Source organism: Paramacrobiotus metropolitanus, unplaced genomic scaffold (genome assembly GCF_019649055.1).
Source record: "Paramacrobiotus metropolitanus isolate TYO unplaced genomic scaffold, Prichtersi_v1.0 Parri_scaffold0000232, whole genome shotgun sequence".
In the NCBI taxonomy this organism is placed as follows: Eukaryota; Metazoa; Tardigrada; class Eutardigrada; order Parachela; family Macrobiotidae; genus Paramacrobiotus; species Paramacrobiotus metropolitanus.
In genome coordinates, this window is record NW_026570452.1 from 4,346 (window position 1) to 31,697 (window position 27,352).

A 27,352-nucleotide genomic window follows, 5' to 3' on the forward strand; every position below is an offset into this window, starting at 1 on the left:
CAGTGAAACGATAAGGTCAAGGGCTTTACCTTAACAAGGAAAGCCAGGAAACAGTTGAACCTCGAAAGCCTGAAGGAAATGCTATTAGAAAGCCTGGCACCGCAAGACCAGCCAAATGATGTAACCGTGAACTATCCGTTTAACATTACGCGGAATAAGCGTAAATTGGAGGTTTCCGCAAAAGAAATAAATAAACGGTTTCGACTTACATATTCAAAGCGTCGAATTGTCGACACGGAATTTAACACTCGACCATGGGGTGACGTTTCCGTTGATTAAATCTTCAACTGTCAGTGCTGAACAGTTGTTGATACTGGTTTTCATATTATGACTTACTCCGAAAAAAGGCCTCGAGCAATATTATTAAAATTAACATTAGAACAATGCATGTTCCTGCTAACTGCTTCGCAAAAGTTCTTTTTACACACTAGGCGTGCCATTTTGATAGTATATTTTCTTGCTTATGTATGGTGATTTATTATGATTTCGTGCCTTTAATACTTACTTTAAAGTGAAAACACAATCCAGACAACCGATTATATAATACAATCAAAAATTAAAATTTTGTCTAATGATAATATCATCGAATTGTGTGCGGATGTTAGTATTGCATATGTAGCGTGTTTCATACACGTATGAAATATATACAGTGTACAGTTGTGATGACTCATGTGTGGGAGTTGGGAGCTGTAGTTATAAAGTGCAACCGGGAATTGTAACTAGAAAGTCCAGCTCCCAACTCCAGTTTATGACGTAAGCCGTCGCCATTTTGTGTTTATATAAGGTCCGTTTTATTCTAATGTGCTGCGTTTTTTTAGGTTTTTCTTTGCATTTGCGATATTAAATTTTAAGTTTTGCGAATCAATAGGATTTTCGATGCATTTTTTATGCATCTTTTCTGTTGTTTATATTTTTTTAAAATATTTTTTACGTGAATCGACAGGTATTTTGTTTCCCGTGTAGACGAAGAAACGCACGGCAATGTACTGGGCTTTTTCTAGGTTTTTCTTTATATTTACGATATTTTATTTTAAGTTTTGCGAATTAATGGAATTGTTTATGTGTTTATTATTTATGGTCTTTTCTGTTATATGTTTATTTCATTATTATTTACGTGAATCGGCATGAATTTTTTTCCCGCGCAGACGAAGAAACGCACGGAATGTGCTGGTTACTGGAGAAGGTGCCGTGCGCCGCCAGCGGGATGGAGTTCGGGAGATTCCTGGATGAAGTGCAGTACTCGCGCAAGGGCATTTTGAAGTACGAGGCCATCTTCGGCGACGGCTTCGTCAGCACCGGCGGCCAGCGGACCACCAGCGAGTTCTGCCAGATGGTGGGGCTGCAGCGCGGCCAGTATGTCCTGGACGTCGGCGCCGGGATCGCCGGCAGCGCCTTCCACATGGCCAAGGTGATCATACTATTGCGCTGGTATTGTTTAAACACTGTGTCAGTCTGTGTCGACTTTTGTTTTAAGTAACCTTTAATAAGTATCATGGTACGAGTACAAACTATGCACCAGAACAAAACGGCGCTTACAAAAGAAACACTTCCTCTATGCTATCCTGATCGGGGATCGTACCCATGCATTGATATTCGCTGTGTCAGCGTAGTGTAGTGGCGCGAAGTGTGATCTTGTATATCGTAGCGCCCGCATAGCCCGTTGTAGCAGTGCAGTAGTCACATTTTGGTAACGAAATTTCAATTTTTCTTGTTTGTTTGACGTTTTCTTTTACTTATTATAAAATTAACGACAATATAAAAAAAAAATTAATAAAATTCGAGAAACATAAGACATAAGATAAGAAACATAAGAAATTCCATAAGAAATTCCATAAAATAACATGAAATTCCATAAAATTCCATTCCATTCCAAACATAAGAAATTCCATAAAATTAGACGAAATGGACGGTTTTCGTCGTTTTTATGGTTCTGTTATGATACCGCAGCAAAAAAAGAGATTCGAGGTTGACAGAGAAAAGGATCAATGGGAAGAGGATACATAAAAAATTAGCTATTAATAATAAAGTGGTAATAAAAAATAGTAAATTAATTATGGTCATATTAAATTAAGCACTCAGCAGTAATTAATTTGAAGTTATTAATTGGTAAGATTCAATGGTTAATAAATCCTTTAATAACTCTTGGTGTGAGACCGGCATTGTCACGTTAAAGGAGATTGGTAAAAAATTGTTTTTGAGAACTCGACTTGTTTCTTGTTTCAACGTTTAAGTTTGGAGATTATGCGCGGTAATGCTATGAGTGTGTTGTGCACAGTTCTTCTCACGCTAATTGGGACAAATTCTTCATTTGATTATAACTGCTGAGCGAAGCTCACTTTGTACATATTGAGAAATAAATTCCTTCTATTCAATTAAAAATAATAAATTAATACGAGATATTAATTGTTAAGTGTAAAGTTTAATTATAATTTAATTGGGGCGCTGTTGCTAAATGTCGTTTTCTCAGGAATACGGCGTGCATGTGACGGGCGTGGATCTGTCGTCCAACATGTTCTCCATCGCCGTGGAGCGCCGCGGCGAGGCGGTGCTGTCCGCCGGCAGCGTCGATCTGGAGATTGCCGACATCCTGACGCGGGAGTATGCCGCCGAGAGCTTCGATCTCATCTACAGCCGCGATGTCATCCTGCATATCGCTGATAAACGCCGCTTATTCCAGCAGATGTTTGTACGTTGATCAGTTAAAACAAATTACTGATAAATACAAAATAAATCACTGGTGAACAAATATAATAAAAAATAAAGCGCAGTAAGTTAAAAATAAATCTTTGCTAAATTATTCCGCCGCTTACAAATGCTCATGCGTTTATCAATAAAAATTAACCGTGGATAAATACAGATAGGTGACTAAAAATGAAATAGAAAATTAATCATTAATAAATTAAATATTATTTTTAAAAACAGTAAATAATGCGAATTAAGCTGAAATAGATAGAACAGTAGATACCTAAACAAGCGTATTCTATCATTGATAGTGATACTAAATCCTTTTTACGTGTTTTACTTAAAGCATTTGTATCGCATAAGAAATATGTGGTTTTTTAGATTACAAAATATGTCGAATTTTATACGGTAGTCTGTAATCGTGGACTATTTTGTTTTATTGATCTTGATAATTTTTTCAGTATTTTTAACTTTGGAATTAGTTTTTTTGTGCATGAATGTGATGCTAAAAATGCAGTGTATGAAAATATGGTTGTTTATACTGTAGAAAAATCCAAGTTTAATGCATAACAGATATTTTGAAATATTAACTTCCTGAATTGCGCGTTACTACCACTATGTCGCCACTACTCTACAAAATCCGTTATAAACATATTGCATACGCCCGGGTTTTTCGTTGTGTGTAGAAATGGCTGAAACCCGGCGGGAAACTGCTGGTTACCGACTATTGCTGCGGCGATAAGGCGCATTCCACCGATTTCCAGACCTATGTCCAGCAGCGCGGATATATCCTGCTGACCGTCGCCCAGTACGGCCAGGTCAGGGTTTTAGTTTGACGCGAATCGGCGCTATAACTGCTTGTGATCGTAGTGTACTGGCCACAACATCGGTGGCGTGAACTGTTTGGTGTAGTGTTGTGCTAGTTGCGTTGACTGATTTAACGGTTATGAAATGAAGGATCCAATTTTTTTTTCTAAAAATCAGAAGCGGTTTTCATAGTTGTTCTAGGGTTTTTTATTCTGAATGGAATTTATTTAATCTTTATGCTGATATTATATAAGCAGCAGGATCGGCTCTATCAGCCAACTTTTTAAAAATTAGAATTAATAATTCTATTAATAAATAGAAAATCGAATTAAAAAAATGAATTTCCAGCGTGGGAAAAATAATTTCGATAATTCGGACAGAAAAATCGTGATTGGCTGGTTCCAGTTAGCTGCTGGACCAATCACATCACAGGAAACACTTTTGAATCTACCATTGCATTTTTGCTTCTCCAAAAGGTCTGAGTTCTGCAGAACAAACTTTTCAAAGTTGGCTTTGGGAACTAAGTTGGGAAAACTATTATCTTCGTTTTCGTACTAGAGTCATCTCTATCAACCAAGTCAGCACGAGCTGGCTTATCGATTTGTAAGTTGCTTTTGAGTGCAGTGTACTAGGTGAACGATCGTACTGGTACCAACACAGGGCGAGCGAAGCGACGGTTGTTCACAGCTTTGATTTTAATTCCGTTAACGCTGCATTCAAGCACTCCACAGACTTTGCGCCCAGAAAATTACATTTCCCCGAATGAAAAAGAACAGCAGTGCATGCGGATAAGCGAATAGGCAAACCAGTAAATAATTCAGGAGTATAGGATAACTGCAGGCGATTACTAATACTTTCCAGATTTAACTTCTGACCAAAGTTAAAGGAACCAATTACATTAACAATACGATAATTTGTAACCATACAGCGATAACCATACTGACGTAATACACTAGTAAAATAATGCAAGAGAGCGCAGGACTCCCGTCTAGATGTGCCGCCGTTGACTGTAATCCGGCCATTAGCATATAGTTGACAGTGACCTTTAATGGGATGCAGTGTCCGGAGGAGTAAACCGGAAAATCTATGCGGTAGGTACTGGGCCATCGACAGTGTCTTCTCCAACTGAGCGAGGTCCAAGATGCAGTTTAGCTCCGCAGTCGCCACAACATTGGTCACCTTGACAGTCTGTTAATACGAGTACCATTGCTACTACGTATATGCAAAATCAACTGGTACAAATGACTAACGATTCGTAAGGATTCTTACGGTACAAATACTCTTACCGATCCAGTGGACGGTTCCGCATTCGCATTCATCTTGGGTCAGCTCTTTCTTGGTATCCGGTCGCTCTCTCATGCAGGTCGTGCAGGTCTTCTGGTTCAGGTACCCCTCCAACCATCTGGCGTACGCAACAGGCTTATTCCACTTGTCTGGACGTTCACTGGACAGCTGGCAAAACGATGGACACTTCAAATCGTCCAGGTTGAGAACGGTCGCTGGCTTCAGAATGCTGGCTAGGACGGCACACTTGTCTGCACCCTTTGCATAAAACTGCACATCGTACTGACGCTCGCCCTTACAATGAGGAAGACCACAATCGTGTTCGTCACCGAAATCGTCAAACATAACAGAGTACCAGGTATCGATCGTATTACGCAGGCTGCGGATATTTTCTGACAATTGCATGCCAAATATAACACCCTTGTTCACATTACGTAATCCATATTCTTCAACAATGTATTTCTTAGATGGATGGAAAACTGTCGCGAACATACTCTTGCCTTTCTCAGGACAAATAATAGCAAAATGCTTAAACACTTTAACATTTTGAATCTCAACATATTTAGCATCAACAACACAGGGAACAGCCATTTTGACAGCACTCTAATAAGACAAGTGAACATCAAATCCAAATGTGACAACTGATTTTGCTGTAGCTCGTATTTGAAGTGTATTGGCAGTGCTCTTGTGGCTAACCTACACAATGGTGTAGCTAGCCGACGCAGTGGCTAACATACGCAATGGTGTAGCTAACCGACGCAGTGGCTAACGTACACACTGCAGTGGCTAACTTACACAGTGCTAGCCTAACGATTTGGTGGATGAGCTTTAACCACTTATCAGTATAAAATCAGTCTACAGCCAGAGCCCTGAAAAACAGTTTTCAGTTTTGTTTTCCTTTTCTGATCTAACTTTGAAAATCGCTGGTGACCTTTTGTTTTAACAACATTTTTCAATAATGGAATTTCTTGCTGATATCCCGTCGACCTCGACCCCGGCCCGAAAGAATCCTAAGCGCAAGATCACCATGAAGATCTCCAAAGACCGGACGCAGCTGGAACCTATCAAGCGCCAAAAGAAATCCGACATCGCCAGCAGCAGCAGCAACAGCGCATCCGTTCTTACCGGCAAGCATGCCCGCTACGCCTTTACTGAACAGGGACTGCCCGTCTACAAAATCGGGTTCGACAAGTTTGCCCTGGTTCGCTGGTTGGAGGGAGGGACGAAGGTGGTCCTAGCCGAATTCAAAGAGCAGCCGGATGGTACCTTTAAACCTGTGGATGCCAACAAGTACATCGCCATGACCATCAACAACTTTTTGCGCCTCTGTGGATTAATGCTGACTGGTAAAGCCGACTTGGTCTCGTCGTGCCCGCCATTGTTCGATAATGGAAAGCTGTCTCCTCACTACTGCCTGGACGACAACCTGTACTTCCAGTGGAGCCGCTACAACAACATGGACCTGGCCACTGTACGCCGTTTCAACCTGTCGCCTAACAAAGATTTGTACCCAACCAAGGTCGGTATTTCTTTCGGTCGGAAGGCCTACGAAGGACTCAAGGAACTGGTGGTGGACTTTACGCTGCTGAAGGAGATCCGGGACACCAACGAAGCTCACGATGTCGCCGCGGATCCCAAGCCTGGTCTCGCTTCCGTTTCGTTGAAACAGGTTAGTTGAATACGTACAATTATTTTAATTTTACTTGTTACAATTTACACTGTCATTTTTAATTGTCGGTTTTTAACAATGTGTAATTTTTGCGATGCGTGTATTTTACAACATGTAATTTTTGAGCTGTCAGTTTTTGCACTTTGTTATTTTTAAACCGTCAGGTTTTCACACTGGTCCGATTTAATTATTAGGAATTGGCTGAAATTATGTTCCGCAATATTCGTGAGCACCGTGAAAATGCGACTGGTCGTACGCCGATGCGCGGAATCGCTACGGATGAAGAATGGAACACTGCCGAAAAGGACGTTCTGGAAAAGAAGCAGATTCATGGTGTGTTGTTGTTGCTTAATCAGCTTGATGTGGGTCAGTGTATTGATTTAGATGTTGATGGCTACTTGGCACAGTTCCGTAAGGAAGTGCGTGCCCAGTTGGATAAAATGATGATGTAACGCGTAACGCTGCATGCCGTAATTACTGGTTATTTATTTCATATTAATGCACGAACAATCTGTTTTTCTAGAAATTTGCTATTGCATATTTCTGTATTAAGCTGGAAATAATGATTAACAGTTCGGCAAACCATCTTGTCATTGCTCGCCTTATTATCAGTAAACATTTTAACAATTGAGCCAAATGGCTGACCACTGCACCTCTGTAAAATAAAAAACATACAGTACTGTCCACACACAGTAGAAAATTCAGACTGCAACACTTCGCCTTGGGTCACTAGTCTAACACTACCAGAAAATCTTTGCCTGAGTGCGTTGCTGTAGTACGCCGGTAATTTCCCATTCGAGTCGAAAAATTCAATGACACTGGCTTGGTCCTGGTATATGGCTACCCAATGCTCTCCCGGCTGCTTTGCTGGGTCCGTATTGACGATACATGATGCAGGATAAGGCTGTAGATCCATTGGTACTTCATCGGCAGCAAACACACCACGGAATGTCGAGCTAGTAATAGGGTTAGCCCGCATGGCCGCCGATAATTGTTCCGAGTTCATGTTGAGAAGTCAGCAATCAATTGACGATGCTGGTTAAACTCAATAATACTATCAAACACCATCATGCACACCATCATCAGCGATTTAGCATGTGACTTTGCAAAGGTCACCGACACACTTAAATTTCCCTGTTTGATTAAAGTCAACGGTCCACGCCCCGTATGACCAGGTGTCAAATCAAAACCGAAAATAGCGTATCCTTCGTTATAGCCATTACGATTGACCGACCAGCATCCGGTGGGATGGTTTTTTGCGCCCAGTGCATCCAGCAACCCATCGTAACATTCCAATGACTGATTTTTCGCAAAATCAGCATTGTATGGTTTGGTCGGATAACTTTGTCCATCCACTTCCACACTTATCTGCCGTACGTCGAAATGGTGAAAATTAAATGGATTTTTCTGGTAATTGCCGTGAAAATCTTCGCTGTCCAGGAAACCAATGAATACCACCTTAGGAATTTGACCAATCTGCAGATTGGTCACTACAGTACTTTGGTGTTCTTCGGAATGTCGGCCACCCGCATGACAATCCGTTCAATGTGGTACTTAACCGTGCGATTCAGTAACTGGCCGGCTACAGCGGTCATAAAGTCCGGAGCCGGAATATAACGGCGTACTGATAACCGAGCATTCCGAATGAATGGTTTGTATGTTTTGGTATCTTTATCGGCATCCCAAACACGTAGGCAAAATTCTGGCCGGTTCATAACTAATCGTATTTGGACAGGAATGCCCGTACAGAGCGGTTTGCTTTGGTCAAATAAATCGGCAAATATTTTTCCGGATAATTGTACATATTCTCCCTTCCCAAAAAGGTCATGCCGCCATACTTCACCAGTGTTATCGGTCTGATTGTTCATTTTTCCCGGCAAATCCAGCGCATAGCCCGCTGAGCTTAATTGCGAAAATTGCGCTTCCGGAGAATGAAATAACAATGATTCAAAATAAGCGCGATACGGATAAAATGTTGCCGCGTCCGAGATGAGGCGATTAGCCACCGTTACATGAACCGATTGGAATATTGAATGCAGAAAATTGTTCACCGGGGCCACCCCCTCAGCGGCAGTGATTATTTCAAAATTATTCTGGTTATTTTTCTTGACCTTTATTGCCACTTCCAACTCCAGTACCATGTCACCTAAACTCAACAGTCCGGCCGTACTAGGAGGAATGTAGAAGTTAATATCGCCAGCCGTCCCATCCTCGGTAAATATCGTTGTAGGATTAAGTTTCTCGTGTTCAGTGCGCCATCGGTCGGTCAATGTTGCAGGCAAAGCAAAGAGCTGATTTTCCAACTGCATTGCTGGTCTGAATTGGGCATCATCATCATAGCCATGATTACAGAAAATCAGGAATATTTGTCGGGGGAATTCTACGGGCACGCTTTGGTTGTTTTACGGGCTTTACGAGTACGCTTTTCCGCACACCTTCGCCTTGCTGCATCCGTCTACTAATAGCTTCGCTGGCTTGTGCAGCAACGTCTTTAATAGCTCCGGTGGCTGCTTCTTGCAAGTGCGGTGTTGCTGCTTCGAGTGCTGCCTTAGCATGCGGTGCCGCTCTTCGTATAATAGGTTTAGCAAATGAAGAAATCTTAGCAATAATATTCTTTAATACTTGCGCAAAACCAGAACCATTCTGCAAAGTACCACGATAGCGCAGAAGAGGGCTACCACCAGTCTGCGCCACGAAAACGTCTTCATACCGCCGTGGGTCAGGAACATACGGTACTAAAGGCATTTTAAAACAGCTTCTGCGGTCGGAAATGCAATTTCACCAACGATTTGCCGTTCTCGAACTTGGCGTTTTCTCCCAGGTCATCAGCCAATGTCAAGTGCACTGTCTCAAAATGCTGAGCAATAACAGGGACATAATGGGCCTTGTCGAACCTTGCTTCCACGAGAGGATCCGTACCGCCTCTAATAGGTACATTACGCAAAAACTGCGCTGCAGTATCGCCAATTAAACTGTAGTCAGCCACATCACAATAAACAAATAAATTCTGATTTTGCAAATGGGCATTAGCCGCTTGATCAGCAATAAATTCCCGAGTTTCGGAATAATTTTCATCCTTGCATTTTTCTATAAACGTTTCGACAACGCCATCAACAGCCAAAAAATCTGCCTTTTGTGGGGTGAGATCCCAAAAGTCTGTTGTTAGGTGTGATTTTCGAAATCCCAGTATTTTCTGCAATGCCATGGATTCCGGGGGAAAATACACGGTTGTTCGTGGTGTTCCAACAGTAATTTTGACCCGTTGATTATTATGGCTATCGAGTTGCATTTGCACATACTTATTTTCTGGCAAAATGCTCAAGTTCTTGAGAAGGCTTCCGTTGACGCGGAAATAAGGGCTCTTCATGCTCATCACTGGTGCGTTCTTATTGATCACCTCCAGTATTGCCGCCACATTTTTATAATTACCAGCGGGCACTACTATGTCCTCAGTATACGAACTCCGCCCTAGTATTTCTACTAACCGATCCGTATTGGCCTCTTTCTCTTTATCCCAGACTCTAGTATACTCCAGGCCATATACAGTATCCAGAATAATATGCTGGTCATGACTCAGAGTATATAAAGAATTATTGCACTGAAATTCCACCAAAGCCATTTCCCAGCGCCCTTTGAGTGATATGGGATGCTTAAGGCGTGTTGTCCAGTCCGATGCAGTATTTTCGGTGAAACTGTTGACATCGCTGGGCAGCGTTAAGTAGAATGGCGATCCTTCAAACATTTTTCACTGATCCACGAGTCGTGTTCTGGCCCGTATCCCAACCACCGCACTAGTGCTTTACCTTTTCGCCGTTTGATTACAAAATCAATGGTATGCTCTTTATTCTCCACATTCCGCACGCGTGATAATTCTTTCTCGTAAAATTGCCCTTTAATAATTACGCCGTGCTCATCTTTTTGCCGATATACAGGAATCTTGTGCCGTACGACTTTGGCAATGGTGAATATTTCTTCTTTGAAATTATAATTATATCCTTTGTCTAATTTTCCCTTGTTAACAGCTAGACGAACCGTATCGTCCACTTTAAACTTGGGTTCTTCAGCGACAGTGTCTTTGTACAGCTTGTTAAATACTTCCAATGAATTTTCTTCGGTGACATCAACAGGGCGCATGCCGTGAGCGCGGTGGACAGAACGGTTGTACGAATGCACCAGGTCATTGAGCTTATCGGTATAGCGTGTGGACACTCGGTGTCTGAATAGCCGGACCATGCGTGATTTTATAGTGCGTATTACTCTCTCCACCATGGCACATTTTATATCTTCATTCTCGGATGTAAAAAATTCCACTCTTTTGGATTTCAGAAATGACTGAACAATATCATTCACAAATTCGCGCCCTTTATCAGTCTGTACACGCATCGGTTCACCCAAGTCATCAAACACTTTTTGCAAAGCATTTCTTGTTTCCGTAGCATTTTTGCTTTTCATTTGAACCACACATAATTTTTTAGAAAAGCAGTCTATGGCAAACAACAGATATTTTATACCATCATTCTCTTTGTAATATTTAGAAAAATCAGCCAAGTCAATTTGATACTGCATTTGAAGGTCCGTGACCACAATTTGATTGCGTTTAAAACGTTTCGAACGGTCCTTTGTTACCGTGTACTCATCCAGTTCCTCCAACAGCTCCTTGGCCTTCCCACGGTTCAGTTTGTGTTGCTTTGTCGCTTGATAAAACCTTTCTACGCCGCCAAAGCTTCCGGGATTTTTTGCGTCCAGATATTTTTCAGGAGTTGATTCATTGCAACACGTTGAGACACAATTTATCCGGAAAACTCGGCAAAGGCGTAGAACTGACGGCAAAAAGAGGACATGCTACGGTAAGGTTATCCACTTGGCTCGTGGATTGCCTGCGCCTTTTGCCCTCCTTTTGTTTTGCGGGCACGCAGTCGACCGGATGGTGGTGTATGAAAAATTTCCTGGTGGTCAACTTCTGCTGGTGTAGTTGGCGGACTCAACTGACGCCTGGGTACTTTGCGTTTGGGCTCTTTAGCCGGCTTGGGTGGTTTTGGCGCGACGTACTTGGGAATTTGGATGGGGTTTTCTTCGGGAATCGCACGTGGCTTCAGTGCAAGAAAGCGCTCTAACGTTGAAGATAGCTGGTTGGCCTTCTCGTACTCGCTTATATCATTACGGTTAACGATCTTGGCAACTAAATTGTCTAGAGATATCACTTCTACCGCCTCCGGAGGTTGCTTGTTCAACTGAATTTTATTGGCCAGGCGGTCGTCCATTATTCGCTTAGGTACAATTAAAAATTCATCCATTGCCGATTAAACTGCCTAGCACACCGGCAATGACGGGTAAAAGTGCTCCAATAAATCCGCCTTGCTGCAGGATCTTTCGCTTTTTCTTGGTCGGGTATCGGCGTAGTGCCAAGAGCCTCAGGGACTTTCGGTGTCGTTTACAGGTATCCAGATGAGCCGGCGGCAAGGTAATGGTATTTTTAATAATATTGACTGCAATCTCCTCTATCCCTTTCAGCTGGTTCCGATTAACATACTCTAGTAAAACCTTCCGCTGTTTCGGCCTCAGACTCCGTAAAGTAATAATGTAGGGCGCTAAGGCCTTCACTCTTTCCGACATGGCTTTAGGCAGGGAGTACTGTTGTTCTTACTTAAATAAATCCGCATATACTGATCCGGCATCACATGAGATCGCACCCTTAAATAGTCGGGGCAGTTACTTCTCAAGTCCAGAATGATTGGCTGGTACGCCTCTGAAGTGACCTTTCGATAAGCGTCCACCAGGTGCGGTAGACCCATCTGCCGAGCTAGTGTACTAATCTGATTTACGTCACGCACGTTCTTAAACAGTACTAGATACTGACAATTTAGCATAATGTCTCTCATCGCTTTTCCCTGTTTATAGAGATTTTGAAGGATTAAAATCACGGATACATTTTTATGATGTATGCCTTGCGTAAATAACTTTGTACATCGCATATCCTTATTGATCACGTGTGACAAGTCGTCAATAATAAGCAGCGTGTGTTGATTAGTATTAAAGAAATCATCATTGGCTAGTACTTCTTCTATGCCCTTAACAAATTCCACTTTCGGCTCTGCCTCTAGTAGCAGATCAAATCCTTTCTGATATTCACCATAACAATACACAATGCGATCAGGCGGTCGGTCTATCATCTGCTCTCGGTTTTTAATTAAATTAAACACAAATTCACTTTTTCCCGACATGGTCGGTCCGCACACAACAGCCAAAGCATGCCTTAAAACGTGGATCACTATCAAGCACTGAATACATGTTTGCGCATAAAAAACAACAGTTAGACGTACAAAAGCGCTTTCAAACGCACACAATTGGTCGAAAACACTTAAATGTCTACGTCCACCAATCCAAAGGCTGGGCTCCTCCCCATGTCAGGTCGTACACACGGTCCACCCACGCCCGCCCGCGCATGGCCCTCACGTATCCGCAGAATGGATTGAGGTACACGTGCTTTTCCACGCATCCATCCCATCCTCCCAGTCGTCCGACAGAGTGCGCTTGCAGTGGAAACACGTTGCAAAGCATGTGGCCGAATATATGAACCCTGCCTCTGCCAACGAGCGCGACGCGTTAAGCCTGCAAGGATGACACCAGTCACTATACGTTGCCAATCGCGCTTCGTACGTGGCGTACTCGGAACAGCCAAAACTTTCCATGAAACTCATTTTCGTTTATTATTTAAAAGGAAAAGAAATCAAGGAAAATTACGGCTTTTATTTCGTTTGTTTCCGGTGGTATAGTGGTTAAGCGACACGGTGGCTAACCGACGCGGTAGCTAACCGACACAGTGGCTGAGCGACACGGTGGCTAACCTACGCAGAGTCTTACCAACACAGCAGATGAGTATTTCAAGTTCAGTTTGTAATTATTTAAGTGAACAGTGAACGCCTAAGAGAGCAAAATGGCGAATTTACAGGGCATGATTCCCAGGCTGGACCTGGTCGAGCGCATCGACAACCGCCTCGGGAAAGTTTTGTATTGGTTTATTGTGGTTAATGTTGATTGTTATTCTAATAACGTTCGTCTGCCTTGAAAATATTATAAAAGTTATCGCCCACCGCCCTCGGCTGTTGGACCTCTGCGTGAACGACACAGCATGCAATGCCACCGCTATCTACAACATTACGGGCTGACCTTTCGTGAACTCCTCCTACGACTTGTCGCGGCAGTCATTTCTGCAACAAAAGCGGACTAAAGATCAACACAAGACTCCTGAATCCAGTCCTTACATTGGCAGTTCTCCTTCCAACCAGTGGGAGATGGGGCAGTCGGAATATGTATTTAATGCTGTTGATGTTCTGACTTTAATAGTTACTAATTGATTTTGTAATGTTGATTTGCTGCGGTTTTGTCGACCTACTGTAATTACTGTTGCAAAATGAATTAAAACTTCAAACGTCAGATTTTATTGTTTATTCACTTTGGTACATAGCCAAACGGTAAAGTGTTCCAATTCTCAACAATTCGGCGCTTGTCATAGGTCATACGAAACTTCTTAGACATGTCGCGCTGCCGCAAAGTTAAACTGGGCTTATGGCGCTGTATAGAATCAGGATAATTAACATTCACTTCTTCTGAAGTGTCCAACATCGACAACATGCGCTCAAAATTGATCAGTTCACTAGTAGCTCCATTGAGAGTAAAACCTTTAAGCTTAACGATGCTGACGTCATCATTAGTCCTGTACGCGTATGTTTTCGGACCCAGGCTAACGAATTCGGTAATGTACTGTCCGGGTTTCAGTTCGTCCGTAAGGTCACCCAAAAACTTGCCCGTTTCCGGCTTGGGCTGGTCGGGCCGGTCCACGAAGATAATAGAGTCTGCAATACAACAGTGCAATTGCCGATCGTGTATAACGCAGCACGTCTTTGACTGACCTGTATCGAAGTATAACAGTCGGTCCTGGACCTGTTCCATGAATTGCAGTAAATGCAGCCGAGCCCAACAAGTTGTAAACCTGCGGTCAGTCAGAAACAGGGAAAGGTCACGGTCAAAACAAGAAAGGTCATGGCCAGAAACGTGCGAGGTCACTAGTACTTACGCAGCAAGTACCACATTCGTGCTAGGATTATCTTCAATGAAGCCTTCCTCCTTGGTGTACATGACCTGCAGGACTTCTTCTCCAAAAAGGTCCCACGAGTGGACATGGTACTGGCCGGACAGCAGCAGTTCGTAAAAACGGGCCGGGTCACTAACGTACTCCGTGGTCAACTTGTTGTTCTGCATACCCAAGCGGCCCCAAAAGCTACAACAAAACATAAATTCTGCTCATGAAGTGGGAATCCTGTAACCCACTTACCTATTCAGCATCAGTTTGGCCAAGGAGCGCAAACCGGGATTTTCCTGCACCTTCTCACGGTCCAACTGTATGCCTTCTTTGGCTTGGTATTCCTGGATGTATTGGGTCTTTTGGTCTTCGGTCGTGACGTCCGTCGGCCATCCACTGGCCTCGGTCTTGATCTTTAGGAATTTGTTGATGTATCCTTCAAAGAGGTGGTCTTCGTGCTGGTCAAAGTGCCATACCTCATAGATTTCCGCGATGACGTAACCACGGTCCAGCGCTGCCGCGATTTCCGGTGTACACCATGTGCCAGTCAGCGCGCGCTCGTGCGGCTCGTGCTCACAAGGGGCGTTAGATGCGCTGGTCGGCACAGGTCCGACACAGTGGAAAGGTCAACTTGTCCTTGCTTCGGTACGGAAGGATGGGCAAGTACAGGTCGTCTGGCGGCAGCACTTTGCAAGACATAAGGCCAAAGTAGTGGCGCGGATCCGTGAAATCCTTAGTGATGATGGTCGGATGTCCGGTGGGATACCGTTTGGTCTTGTTGACGAACGGATATTCGCTGCAGACATCGTAGTAACAGATCCGTTCATCTTCGACCACCTTGTGATGGAGCTTGACCGCGTTGGTGCGTCCACCGTAGAAGGCATCCCGCGGATTGATTCCGGCTTGAATGTTGACGGTGCGAACATAATCGTTGAATTCGGGGTCAGTGACGCGCATCCTGTCATACTCATGTTCCCATACGACAATTACCTTGTATCCCATATCTTTAAAATACTGGTCGCGGTCCATGGTTTCCCGGTAAATGTCCGACATCTTTAGGCCGCGGTATGGATGCACGGTATTGCCGGCAAAGCACTGAGGACAGCCGTGGAACCAACAGCCGTGAAATTCGTAAACCGTATTCGTCTGGACACAAAATCCGTCTGCAAAGTACGAGCCGATCTTGTGCTCTGAGCCGGTGACCTTTGACTGAATTTCGCACTGACCTTCGGCTTCCATCGACTGTAGCCAACGAAGGGCCTTGGCGGACTGTGGGCGGTTGCGTCCGAAGCCCTGGTTGGGAATCAGGCCGATCTGCTCCGGCTTCAGCGGGAAGGTCCGCCAGTACACGCTGCAGACTCCGGCAATGGTGGCGGCCGAGACAAAAGGATTCAGGCCATCGCTAATGTCCGTGAAGAGCTGGGCAAACTGCTGGCAACACTGACGCAATACCGTGACGTCATTCTGACAATACTGAACGAACTCTTTCCGAAAATCAAAAACTCCGCCCTTGGCCGCAAACTCCGCATCGTACCACCTGTCAAAATCCATCCGGTCCTTCAGCTTCATACTGCCATAGCCGTACTCGTCCTTGGAAGGAAAAGGCACAACGCGGTTCCAGTTCTCGGGCCGATTGAATCGGTGGGGAAAGGTTCCCTTGCTGGCATTCTCCAATCCAAAGGTCGCCGGCCATTTGGACAAACTTTGCGGATTGTAGTTGTAGCTGTCACGGAAGTGGATGTTGTACGGTGCCGGGACGTCCAACATCAAAATCTTGCCGCCATTCATGATGACCTTTGGGACGATGCCATTACGCAGCAACCAGTTGAGGATAAAGTATCCGTCAAACCCCTATGAAAAGCAGTCCGATATACCAGAGTGAATCTAAATGAACTGTCTGGACAGAATACCTTAAAATTGTGGGCAATGACGTAATAACCATGGTGGTTTTCCTGGAAAAGGAATGCGCAAAGGTCATCGGTAACGTCCTGGCCAATATCGCTAACAGAGTCCGGGAAAATCCATTCAACCCCCTCGTCATTCTGCACCACCTATTATAACACAGCATTTTGTAGTTACACTATGAAATATATGCAGCGTCAAAACATACCGCCAAGTTGGGCACAAGGTCGCCTGACGATGAAACATAAGTTTCAAAATCAAAATACAAAAACTTGGAGGCGCTGCATTTCGTCTTCCGGTCCAACGTAAACGGCTTGGGACGCATGTAGCAGCGATGATCAGCCGGGAGGTCAAACACACCGCATGTCTTGCATTTGGTCTCACCGCAACGATGGGGATTGTCCGGCTTTCGCCGGGCATTGGAGTAAATACATCGGCACTGGGCACACAGCCTCACGGTCGCACAGATAGCTTTACGTTGTCGATGCCGACCCTTTGCACTACCGACCTTGTGGTAATTAAAACAATCTTGCCCAGGAAAAGTACGATTACAGTCCCCACAAACAATCGGATTAACTGCATCTCGCGGGCAATCAACACGAAGGCATAAAGAACAATAAGCACTACAACGGTGATGGATGCGATTATCGTACCCCTTCATACAGTCAAAACACCAGTAACTCTGCTTAAAAAACGCCGGCAACGATTTCAAAAGATCGAAATGACCATCATGATGCAGCAGAATTATGGTCTTCTTATGCTTATGACCTTTATGGACTATCGCGTTCGCATGATCAACACTAGCCACAATAATGCGATATTTCGTAAGAACTCTTTCGAACGCGGGATATCACTCAGACTGTACGGCCGCTCTGGTAAACCGGCTTCCTGGATAAGCTGCTTGGCTAACTTTGTAATCTTTCGCTTACCACGTCGCAGGCTTCGGAATAGCTTCTGGTCGTTGTCGGCTAAGGCTTTACCAATCATCAAGGCGCGCGCCATACAAAGGTCATCGTTGCCGTCCACAACCACCACGGACTTCATCTTCTTCAACCGCCGCATTAGCAATGCAGGTACATCCTTGAGACAGCGACCCACAGGAATTTCCGTATGCTGGACAAAAATTTGGAAGGAATCATCAATGATGAACTCTTCATGACTATTCAAAACGCGCTGAATATCAGCCATCCAACGTTTTACACTGAGTTCAGACCGTAGCGTCAAGGACGTGTACAAAGGGCGATTAAAATGACGAGAATCTACACGTAGGCGTACCGCGTCATGGTCGCTTACACCAGTTAAAACAACAGACAAAATGTACTCAAGAATACACCAAATAGTTTGCGGAATATCACTGTGTGGAATATCCTTTAACTCGGAAACTTGAATATCAAAAGTGTTAAGATGAACACGAAACTTTCGAGAATATTTACGACCGATGCACCGAACGTCAACACTATCAGCTATGCTCGCACTACCACCGCACTGGGGCACGGAATCTTCATACTCCCAGTCATCTGCTGCTGCTAATAACGCGGCATCACGCAAAGTATCATCATCTAACTGCATATTACCATCATCATCATCCCAATCACCATCCGCTATCAAGTCAGCCATATCAATATCTGATAATGTGTAATCCATTTTTAAAATTTATTTGCAACACTTTCAGAACAAAGAACACGCTAACTGAATTTTATTCAGAACAAGTGAGCAAAAACTGAAATACTGATAGGAGCTAACGTACGCACTGCTGTTGCTAACCTACGCAGTGGCTAGGCTACACAATAGTTGACAGGAAAGTTTAACACCTGACACTGCTGACGCACGTATTCAATGCTTGCAAAGCATGTAAAAGAACAATCAGAATACACAGGCATCAGTTCAATTAAAATGCTGTAAAAACTGGTAGCATGCAGTTCGGTTAACATGGAAAACAATTGGTCTTCCGTCGGTCCAACCATGTCCTTCGAGCGCGCAGCATGGACGGCTTCTATAGCCAGGTAAGCCCGGAAGTCGTTCCAAAACTCCTGCGGCAGCGCTAAAAAAATGAAGAAATAATTTAGTTAGTTCTTGCCGTTGTAGCCAATATAACAAATACATTTTACCATAAAAAAATTAGATTCAGTGAACATTGAACGGGAAAATATGAACATCGAACTGAACGGAAATGAATTTTGATGAACATTGAACTTTAATGAACATTGAACTTTATGAACGTTGAACTGAACTTGTTGAACAATGAACTGAACTTGAATGAACTTGTGACCTTACGTTTGATCCCATGGGAGAACCCCGGGAAGAGCTGCGGGAGGAGCTCGTACCAGTTCTTGCCCCGGAGGCGCTGGAGGGTAGTCTGGCTGATCTTGGGAGTGGCTACGCTGCGATGGTTGTCGCCCACGCGCGAAATCCGCAGCTGCAGGTGCTTGCCAGAGATCCAGGCGGCGTGCAGGGTGAGAGAGAACTCTTTTCGAAACGACGGGCTGGCTAGCTCTTTCCTCTGGACAGGTGGCGACGGACTGCGGCTCAGGGCTTCGCACTCGGCGGAGAGGAGAAAGCGCAGCACTGCACGCAGCTCGCCCATGGTGGTGGCACAGCCGGCCCTCTCCTTCCCACGGCTGGTATGCAAGGTCGCGAACTGCGGGATGCCATTCTCACGGGTGATGTTGATCGTCAACGCTCGGCTTGCGCCAAAGTCACAGTGTCCACGTTGGCGAACATCGAAACCAAGCCGCCAGGTCGGACTTGGAGGAACTCGTGCAGCGATGCTTGTTCACCGAGCGAAAGTGGGGATGGGTTCATCGGAGGCGCTGGGTCGAACGCTGGCACCAGTTGGCATGGCGGTTGAAACAGGGTAGTATTGCTGGGTTCCGGCACATGGATAAGAACGGGAACAGGATCCGGTTCGAGCGGCGGCGGGGAGATGGCCTCGTAACGAGGCAGGAACTGCTCTTTCTGTGTATCCGGATCGACAAATCCCTCGCGCACTTCGGGAACCACACCAGCTTCCCGCAGGATCTCATCCACGATATCGAATTCAGCGTTAAAGGACGCTACACTTTCATTAAAATTACGGCCCCAGGCCTCCCAATCCATTGGAGAAAGGTACTCGGACATTTTAGAGATTAGTACAAACAAATAAATCGTGTAAGTCAAATATTACAAGTTTGTAATAGCAGATAACTACAAATAATTTACATGAGATCGAGTTCCAGTGGTGTAAGTCAGCAACTGATTTTGCAGGTTGTAATAAATCGTATACGCTAGCAACTGGCTGGGTAGACTAGCAACTAGATGGGTAAAGTAGCTACGGAGCGTTGCTGTGGTAACGTTAAGTTTGTATGTGTATGCAAATACTTGTAAAAGTAAACTGAACTAACGTATGTGCGAGCACTTAATAATCCGTCAAACGTTAATTGAGACCGCAGTCGACTGATTTTTATTAATTTCATTCAACAATGCTAGAAAAATAACACAAGTAGCGGAAAAACAACAAACAAATTACATTTCCAAATCCGCAGAATCCTCGGAGCACGAGTTGCTCACATGATCCATTTCCCAATCCGGATCTACGAATAAAAAGAATTAAAAGCAAATTAAAAATAATTCAGCTTAAAAATCAAGTTTACCTTCTTCCAGCGCCTTGACGGCGGCTGCCATTTCTTCAGAATCCTTGGTGGATTCTTCTTCGAATTCTAGTAAAAAAATATAATTGATAAATAAAAAGGAACGCAAGACGGTTAGATAGTAATTAAGAACATTAATAAAAATAATTACCAGTATCGGAAACATATAATTCCGATTCCTCATCGCTGCTGGAATCCTCCTGGACGAGGTGTCCGGTCACTTGGATGTCGGTGTTGGGAAACAGCAGCTCCAGTGCTTCCTGACAGGACGAACTGCGGGTGATCGGGTTGTATCCGACATCCAGTACATCCAAAGGCAGGTTTCGGATCGGTCGGAAGTCATCCGCCGAGTCAAACAGGTTGTCCGGAAGGTGGAGCTGCCGGAGGGAGTGACAGTCACGGAGGGCCTCCAAGGCCGATCCGGAAAGAGCGTTGCCCTCCAAGTACAGCGACTGCAATGTCGCTTTACTGGGGAGATTGGCGAGCGATGTAAGGCCACACTTGGCCGCAGTGATGGATCTATAAATTTGCTTTTCATTTACTTACGTATTTTTATCAATTTTAAAATTTTTGCCGAATTATTTGAATATTTCAAAATTAATAATGCAACTAAAACTCACTGGATGTTGGTGAACTGGGCGAGCAATGGCGTTGCTGGGATTTCCAACATCTTAAAATGATCAAAATACAACGTGGACGTCGTCGGCGCCAAGGTCTGCAGGTATGCCTCGACTTGGGCGGTGGCATCCTGAAAATGAGCGGCAGGAGCGGGATGGTCGGTGTTATTATCCATGGTAACACAATACAGCAATAATTGTGAAAGTCCAAAACAAAAGATTTGCAGCTATTACGCAAAACCAAGCAAGTGAGATCGAATGTTGAATTTTGCTGCCGCATCTTCTTTATATGCATGTAAACGAGTACAAAATGTGTCGCTTAGCCACTAAGCCAATAAGGAATTTTTAAGTTTTTAATACAATATTTACGTGCCGAATGCGGCGCTTTCCACAATAGCTCACTACGTCTATTCCATTTTTTATTAAGCATTTACAGTTGTGGTGCACTACAGTAGTCGGCTTAAGTTATTTCGGCATAGATTATAGATAATCGTTGCAGATCAGACGCTCACATCCTACCGCTCAAGAAACACATGCTCTGATTATCATTAGACATGTTGATGCAAAAGACTAGCAAAACGAAATACAGACGCTGAGAAAAAATTGTCTTACAACAATAAAGTAGTAAAGAACGTATACGAAACTGGCTGTCGATAATCCCTGCATAAATTGCCGATATATATTAACACCACTTTCAGCAGCTAGGGCACTTCGTAATAGTCCACCCGTTGGGCAGCGCAACTGAATGGCCACATCTTCCAGAATCTGTTCTTCCATGCTAACACCCTCGCCGAAAGTCAGTGGTTGTACGCGACAGACTTTTCGGCACTCTCCCATGTCCGCAGTAATTTCCTGAATCTCTTCCATGACCGGCTGAGGATGATTGTGGAACAGCGCGAAATCAGTTTCATGGACACACGATGTAATCATGGATGGGCGCGGCACACCGTTGAATGTCGATGAGGCATCACAGGTGAAAGCGCCATATCCTCAAAGATCAGCCATTATCCCATTGACATCTCGGGCGACCAGCAGGATTTGACAATGCAGTCGATTCCGTCGCACGTATATCCCCATAATGCTGGAATTGAACATCTCTGATAGCACGTAGAACAGCGGTTGAAACAGCCATAGACGCCGTAATTGATGTAATACATAAACTTGGTGGTTTCTCGTCCGATTTCTGTAAAGGGAGATTAACGTAATAATCTATCGACTTATAATACTTTTCTTGTACAGGAATTAATCATACCGGTTGCGCATCCACCACACGCCTAGCGATAATGTTGACAGCCAACGTAAATGCGGAAACGACCATGTAACGTCTGTGTTCGGCAATGATGCGAATTCCCAATTCAGACGGATAGTATTTGTTCAGGGCAGGGTTTACTTGTTCATCAATCTGCAAATCAAAATACGCATAAATAAACCGCATCGCGACAATTTCCGCTCGCGCGGTGTTGTCGGATAGGCATAAAATTGATCAGGGCACATGACCCGACAATTCACAAAGTGCCGACAATACGGAAATGCAGGCGGTCTTCCCAGTCTTTCAAGCCCGCATGTGGGGGCATTCTCAAGACTGTTAAACGCAAACACAATATTCCCACCCCTTAACGGGCTAAGAGCAACATCTGGTAACGAAAAGTCGATAAATCGCATCTCAGCACCGTAAAAATCGTAAACTTTCGGAAGTTTCACAAAATACGCAAACCGAAAAACGATTTTTTTCCAGGTAGAGTTAGCTTAACCCGCCGAAAAAAAGCTCATACACTGTATTTAAAAGCCAAGACATGAAGTGCTTCTACACAGTGTACGAGTATGTGTTAGAGGATGACTCATCGACCAATATGCCAAGAAAACCTGTAATATCAAAAATTCGGCACATACCTCATCAAAATTAGTAGGAGCCCCAACTTGTCCGTGATATCCACCACCCAGATCCAGCATCGTCAATGGCGTTCCAGTTTCCTTAGTGTGATCGAACAATTCGCAAACCCACATAATGGCCTTGGCGTAGGCATCCACGTTGGTGCATCCACTGCCGACATGGAAGCTGACCCCGATTACACTAAATTCCAGATCCTTGGTTACACCCAGTAAGCGCTTGGCTTCCTGCAGTCTGGCTCCGAACTTGATCCCCAGATTGCACACAGCCAGCGGGCCATCGGTACGAATACGGACCAGCAGCTTGCATCCAGGATGGAGACGTTTGATCGTTTGGGCTCGTGCAGTTCGGGCTCGTTGTCAAAAGTGGTCATGCGGGTATCGTGTTGACGTGTTCAGCCGCAAACTTGATGTGCGAGGATGTCTTGCACGGGTGAGCAATTATGATCCCGTTGGGATGAACGCCCAGCGACAGCTCTTTGTTGATTTCATTTTTGCTGGCACAATCGAATCTGGTTCGGAAGCTGGCCAAAGTTTGCAATACTCCGATGTCATCATTGCATTTTACAGCATAGAACGGTTCAACACGGGACAGCTTTTCTTTCCAGATACGGTGCTTGCTGACGACATCTCCCAGATTGACGATATAAAACGCATCTTCCTTTCATTGCGTATCAGACAGTTTAACTTGCTCATTGATATAATCTTGCACGCTTAGGGTATTGGGATCGAACGTATTAATTTCCAGTAAATTATCTCCAGCTAGTACAACGTGTTGCGAAACGGAAGGGACTGAAGGAGTAGTAGAGGACAGTTGCATCGCGGTCGTTCTGGATATGACCAACTCAACTATTGGATCTCGTAAAAAAATCAAGGAAACTGTGGAAAAGTGTAGTGCGTTAATCGGAAGACGGAAAGGCTTCGTACGACTTCGTACGACTAAGGATTCGCACGACAGGAAGGCTTCGTGTAAGGCTTCGTACGACAGGAACTATGGATAATAAACTGATGAGGATAAATGGGGGGATAGGTAGATATGACTGGATTTCTTCTCGGAACGGGTATTTGCGGAGCTAACCTATAATAGAGCACATTTATTTATTAGCGAATCAACATCATGTATTGTACGTACACTAAATTTCGAATTGTAATACAAAATAATTACAGAAAATATTAACATTTCGGTAATTAAAAAATTGAGAAAACCATTTTTTGTAGCTAACTCTCAAGCGAGCGTAATGGTTTTAATACAACTAAAATCATTAAACTGTGACATTTTTCGGGCCATTGACATCTTACGCTTACCAAATAAATGGTTCAGGGAAGGGAAAATTATGCTGGATAGCAAAATGCACCGTTCAGCTTTCTAAATAAGATCTCACTGCAACTGACAACAGTAACACAATTAAACTAATAAAAACAGTCCCGAACGTTAGGAGGCATTAATAATAAAATAAAATACTCAAACTTACTGAGAGGATATTTTTGGGCTGTCTGCTTGCTTGCACAGCATCTGTCTGCGGACCCATGGCATCGGGAATACCTTTAAAAACACACGGCAGCACATCGTCTTTCAGTCGTTTCTCCGCTCGCCTGGAACGATCTGCATACGATAATGTGAGGAAACCTGTTAGCGAAACTCTCCCTGATTGGGCATACATCACACAAGTGCCATTCGCATTAGTATCCCATGGTGGCGTTGGGAATGCTCACACGAAATCCATTGAGAATTAATATGACGTAGATGACCAAATGTACAAACTCAAATTCAAATGAAAATGATTTCTCACCGGAAGTGGAATGTTCGTGAAAGTAACCGCCTGCTCATGTGAGTTTCTTTCTACTCGCTGGAATTTTTATTTTCTCTTAATCCGCGCAGAAAAAATTTAAAAAAATAAACGTCGTATACACATCGCGAATTTCATAAAAAGCATCCGAAAAGAAATAGCTTTCCATAGCAGCATTAATCAAATAACACTATGATCAACAACAACTTGCGTAGTTTGGTGGTGGGATAATTCATTCAGACAAAGTCACAATAAGAGATAAAAATTCAAAACTGAAAGAAAAAACGAATGTCCTCCGCCATCCTTCCCTACAAAAAAAACCTACGATTAGTGACTGCCTGACTGTTATTGCATTTTTTCTCAGCATCGCGTGCGCATGAAGACTGCAAATTCTACCGTGAAAATTTTGCAAAATTCCCATTCATTTCCATTTTAATTTCGGTCACACAAAATGATTTTCCCAGCACTATTATTGAAAAATTATGATTGAATAACAAAAAGGTCTTACGTTAGTTTTCTTCGTCTTCCTCGGTGTCCATCGCGTCCTCCCCGTCACTGCCCAAGCCCGAATCGGCGTCACTTTCGGCGGCCGGTTCTTCTTCTTCCGCCTGCTCTGGCATCCCGTCTTCGCCCTCGGGGGCATCCCACCATCCACCCGCCGGAGCCGGCTGGCCATCATTTGCTCCCCATCCCCCAGCGTCCCCATTCATCGGCACTTCCTCCACAACAACGGGTGGCCATTCCGGCCCCCAGTCCTCCACAGCAGCCCCACCACCGCCGCCGGCCGCATTGACCGGCGCGGCCGCTTGCTCCACATTCTGCATAGCAGCAGGCGCAGCATGCGCAGCGTTGAGCTGCTCCTGCAAATCCAACTGAAAATATTCGAGCTGCATAAGCTCGTCCCGTCGGAAATATAGCAGCTCTATGACGCGGCGTTCAAAGTCGTCCTGCGGTATAAAGGGATCCATGTTGCCGTCGTGCGACTTATTTAGGTTTTCTTAGGCTTTCTTAGGTTTCCAATTTCTTTAGTTCAATAAGTATTTTGATGAAATTTCAAAGGAAAAACGCGAAGAACAGCGGTAAACAAAAACGCAGTATGGACAAAATTTAAGGATAAATACTGTGCCAGTTAATTTGTGACCGAGCTGTAACAAAAAAGTCGTGCACCGGGCACGATTTTTTTTCATTGTTTAACATTTGCTCTACTTTTACCTCATGGCATTGGGTAAGCGAATGCAAGCACACACCTACGACATTTTTAATTTTATTCTAATTGGTTCACAGTCAATTCCCGCCACTGAGTGCGAACAACAAATGTACGGCTTCAAGCCGACAATCATGGCATTCAGTAGAAATAACCGAGACTGACTTTTCTATAAATCCCACAAATTTTCCACAGCGTTCACATTTCAACTGGTTAACATTTTTCACATCAATAGCACGCGAAACTAACACAGCTTTTCCCTGCGAAACCGGTGGCGCACTTGATCCAGTTGACGGCGGCATTGTAGAATTCCATGCAGGTTGAGCTGCTGTCGCTGGTGTAACCGCCGTGGGGTTCGTAGGCTTACGCTTCCCCGTAGGAACAACGGCTTTCAGGCGGGGCTCCCGCGGTTTTCTTTTTGGTGGACAGTTACTGCGCTGATGGCGTGGAAGTGCTCGCTGAAGCATTTCGGTGCGGCAGTTCTCACAGGTCACGCGGTTCTTGTTACTATGAACTTCTTTGATATGGCGTTGCATATCATCTCTACGTGCAATAATTTTTCCACACTGTTTACATTGAAATTTAACCATGGTCACAAGTGTTAATTTCAAGGATACAGGTCGAAAATAGAAAATGCTGTTTTGAAATACGGTGATCTGGAAACTGAAGAAGAGCAAGAGTGGAATGTTTGCACCCGGTACCAGTGGTGCCGGGGTACGTTAGCCACTAGGCCAATTACGTAATTTTGAATTTTGAATTTTAATATTCTATTGTTGTGCTTGGGGGGCGGGGCTTATCCGCAGCCAGCCAATCACGATTTTTCTTTCCGAATTATCGAAATTATTTTTCCCACGCTGGAAATTCATTTTTTTAATTCGATTTTCTATTTATTAATAGAATTATTAATTCTAATTTTTAAAAAGTTGGCTGATAGAGCCGATCCTGCTGCTTATATATATCTGCTCTACCGATTTATGTATCATACTTTTTGTTTTTGTACTTGTATTTTACGAAAGCGCTATGCGCCGGAAAATCCCTGGCGCATAGAAGTGACCTTTATTTTATTCTGAATAATTATGCGGAATTTTTGTTTAACTTTTGCGGCTTTAGTTTAGTTTTATTGATTGTGTTTTGTAATTTATATACAGCAGTAGTTAAATTTAGCATATTTATTCAGTTAACCATTCTTTTCACTAGTTTTAACACTTATAATGAAAACAATTTAATGAATAGTTCTGTTTAAATTTAACTAATTAGTTATTGAATTCGGCTCGGTTTATTTCACAGTATTTTACTGGACGTTAATATTAATTTCATATTTTATATAATTAATTTTACTGCTAAATTGGTAACTAATTGTATAGCGTAACATCAGCGCGTCTTTGCACGGAGAAGTTGTCGATAACCTTAACTCTTTTGCGTGTAGTTGCTGGAGGAAGTGGGTTTCGTGCACGTGAAAGCCGACGACCGGACGCAGCAGTTCATCAGTGTGCTGCACAATGAACTGCGCAAATTCGAGCCGTTGGAGGCGGAGTTTGTGGAGCAGTTCTCCCGCGAGGACTACGAGCAGATCGTCAGCGGATGGAACGCCAAGGTGGGCCGCTGTCATGCCGGCGATCAGGCCTGGGGACTGTTTATTGCCGAAAAAGATGCATGATTTTTCAGGCGGTATTATTTGGTTCCGGTGTGTGTTTGGTTTGGACGCTCGTTAGTCTTTAGTTTTCTTTGGCGTGCTATTGGTGTGAATGGCATTATGGCTGTGATTCTCGGGTGTTGCTGGGCAATGGGCAGATGGGAAAACAAATAA

The 27,352-nt window shown here is 44.0% G+C and overlaps 3 protein-coding genes and 1 long non-coding RNA gene across 4 annotated transcripts; 2 read left to right on the forward strand and 2 right to left on the reverse strand.

Annotated features, from left to right (window-relative positions):
* Positions 1 to 27,277, forward strand: LOC129601378 (uncharacterized). The gene is made up of 5 exons (XM_055500176.1): positions 1 to 120; positions 1,146 to 1,408; positions 2,468 to 2,686; positions 3,369 to 3,500; positions 26,972 to 27,277. Exons 2-5 carry the CDS (start codon positions 1,163 to 1,165, stop codon positions 27,200 to 27,202), a joined length of 828 nt encoding a protein of 275 aa, XP_055356151.1. The 5' UTR covers positions 1 to 120; positions 1,146 to 1,162; the 3' UTR covers positions 27,203 to 27,277.
* LOC129601379 (uncharacterized) lies at positions 3,864 to 6,058 on the reverse strand. Its single transcript, XM_055500177.1, has 2 exons — positions 4,776 to 6,058; positions 3,864 to 4,677 (listed from the first exon to the last, which is right to left on the reverse strand). The coding sequence occupies exons 1-2, from the start codon at positions 5,362 to 5,364 to the stop codon at positions 4,574 to 4,576; spliced, it is 693 nt and encodes a 230-aa protein (XP_055356152.1). The 5' UTR covers positions 5,365 to 6,058; the 3' UTR covers positions 3,864 to 4,573.
* On the forward strand, positions 5,330 to 6,993 carry LOC129601377 (uncharacterized). Its single transcript, XM_055500175.1, has 2 exons — positions 5,330 to 6,442; positions 6,637 to 6,993. The coding sequence occupies exons 1-2, from the start codon at positions 5,732 to 5,734 to the stop codon at positions 6,892 to 6,894; spliced, it is 969 nt and encodes a 322-aa protein (XP_055356150.1). The 5' UTR covers positions 5,330 to 5,731; the 3' UTR covers positions 6,895 to 6,993.
* On the reverse strand, positions 22,580 to 24,308 carry LOC129601380 (uncharacterized). The gene is made up of 3 exons (XR_008692212.1): positions 24,027 to 24,308; positions 23,860 to 23,941; positions 22,580 to 23,632 (listed from the first exon to the last, which is right to left on the reverse strand). It is a non-coding gene; the product is annotated as an uncharacterized LOC129601380 (long non-coding RNA).
* Positions 27,278 to 27,352: the final 75 nt, after the last annotated feature.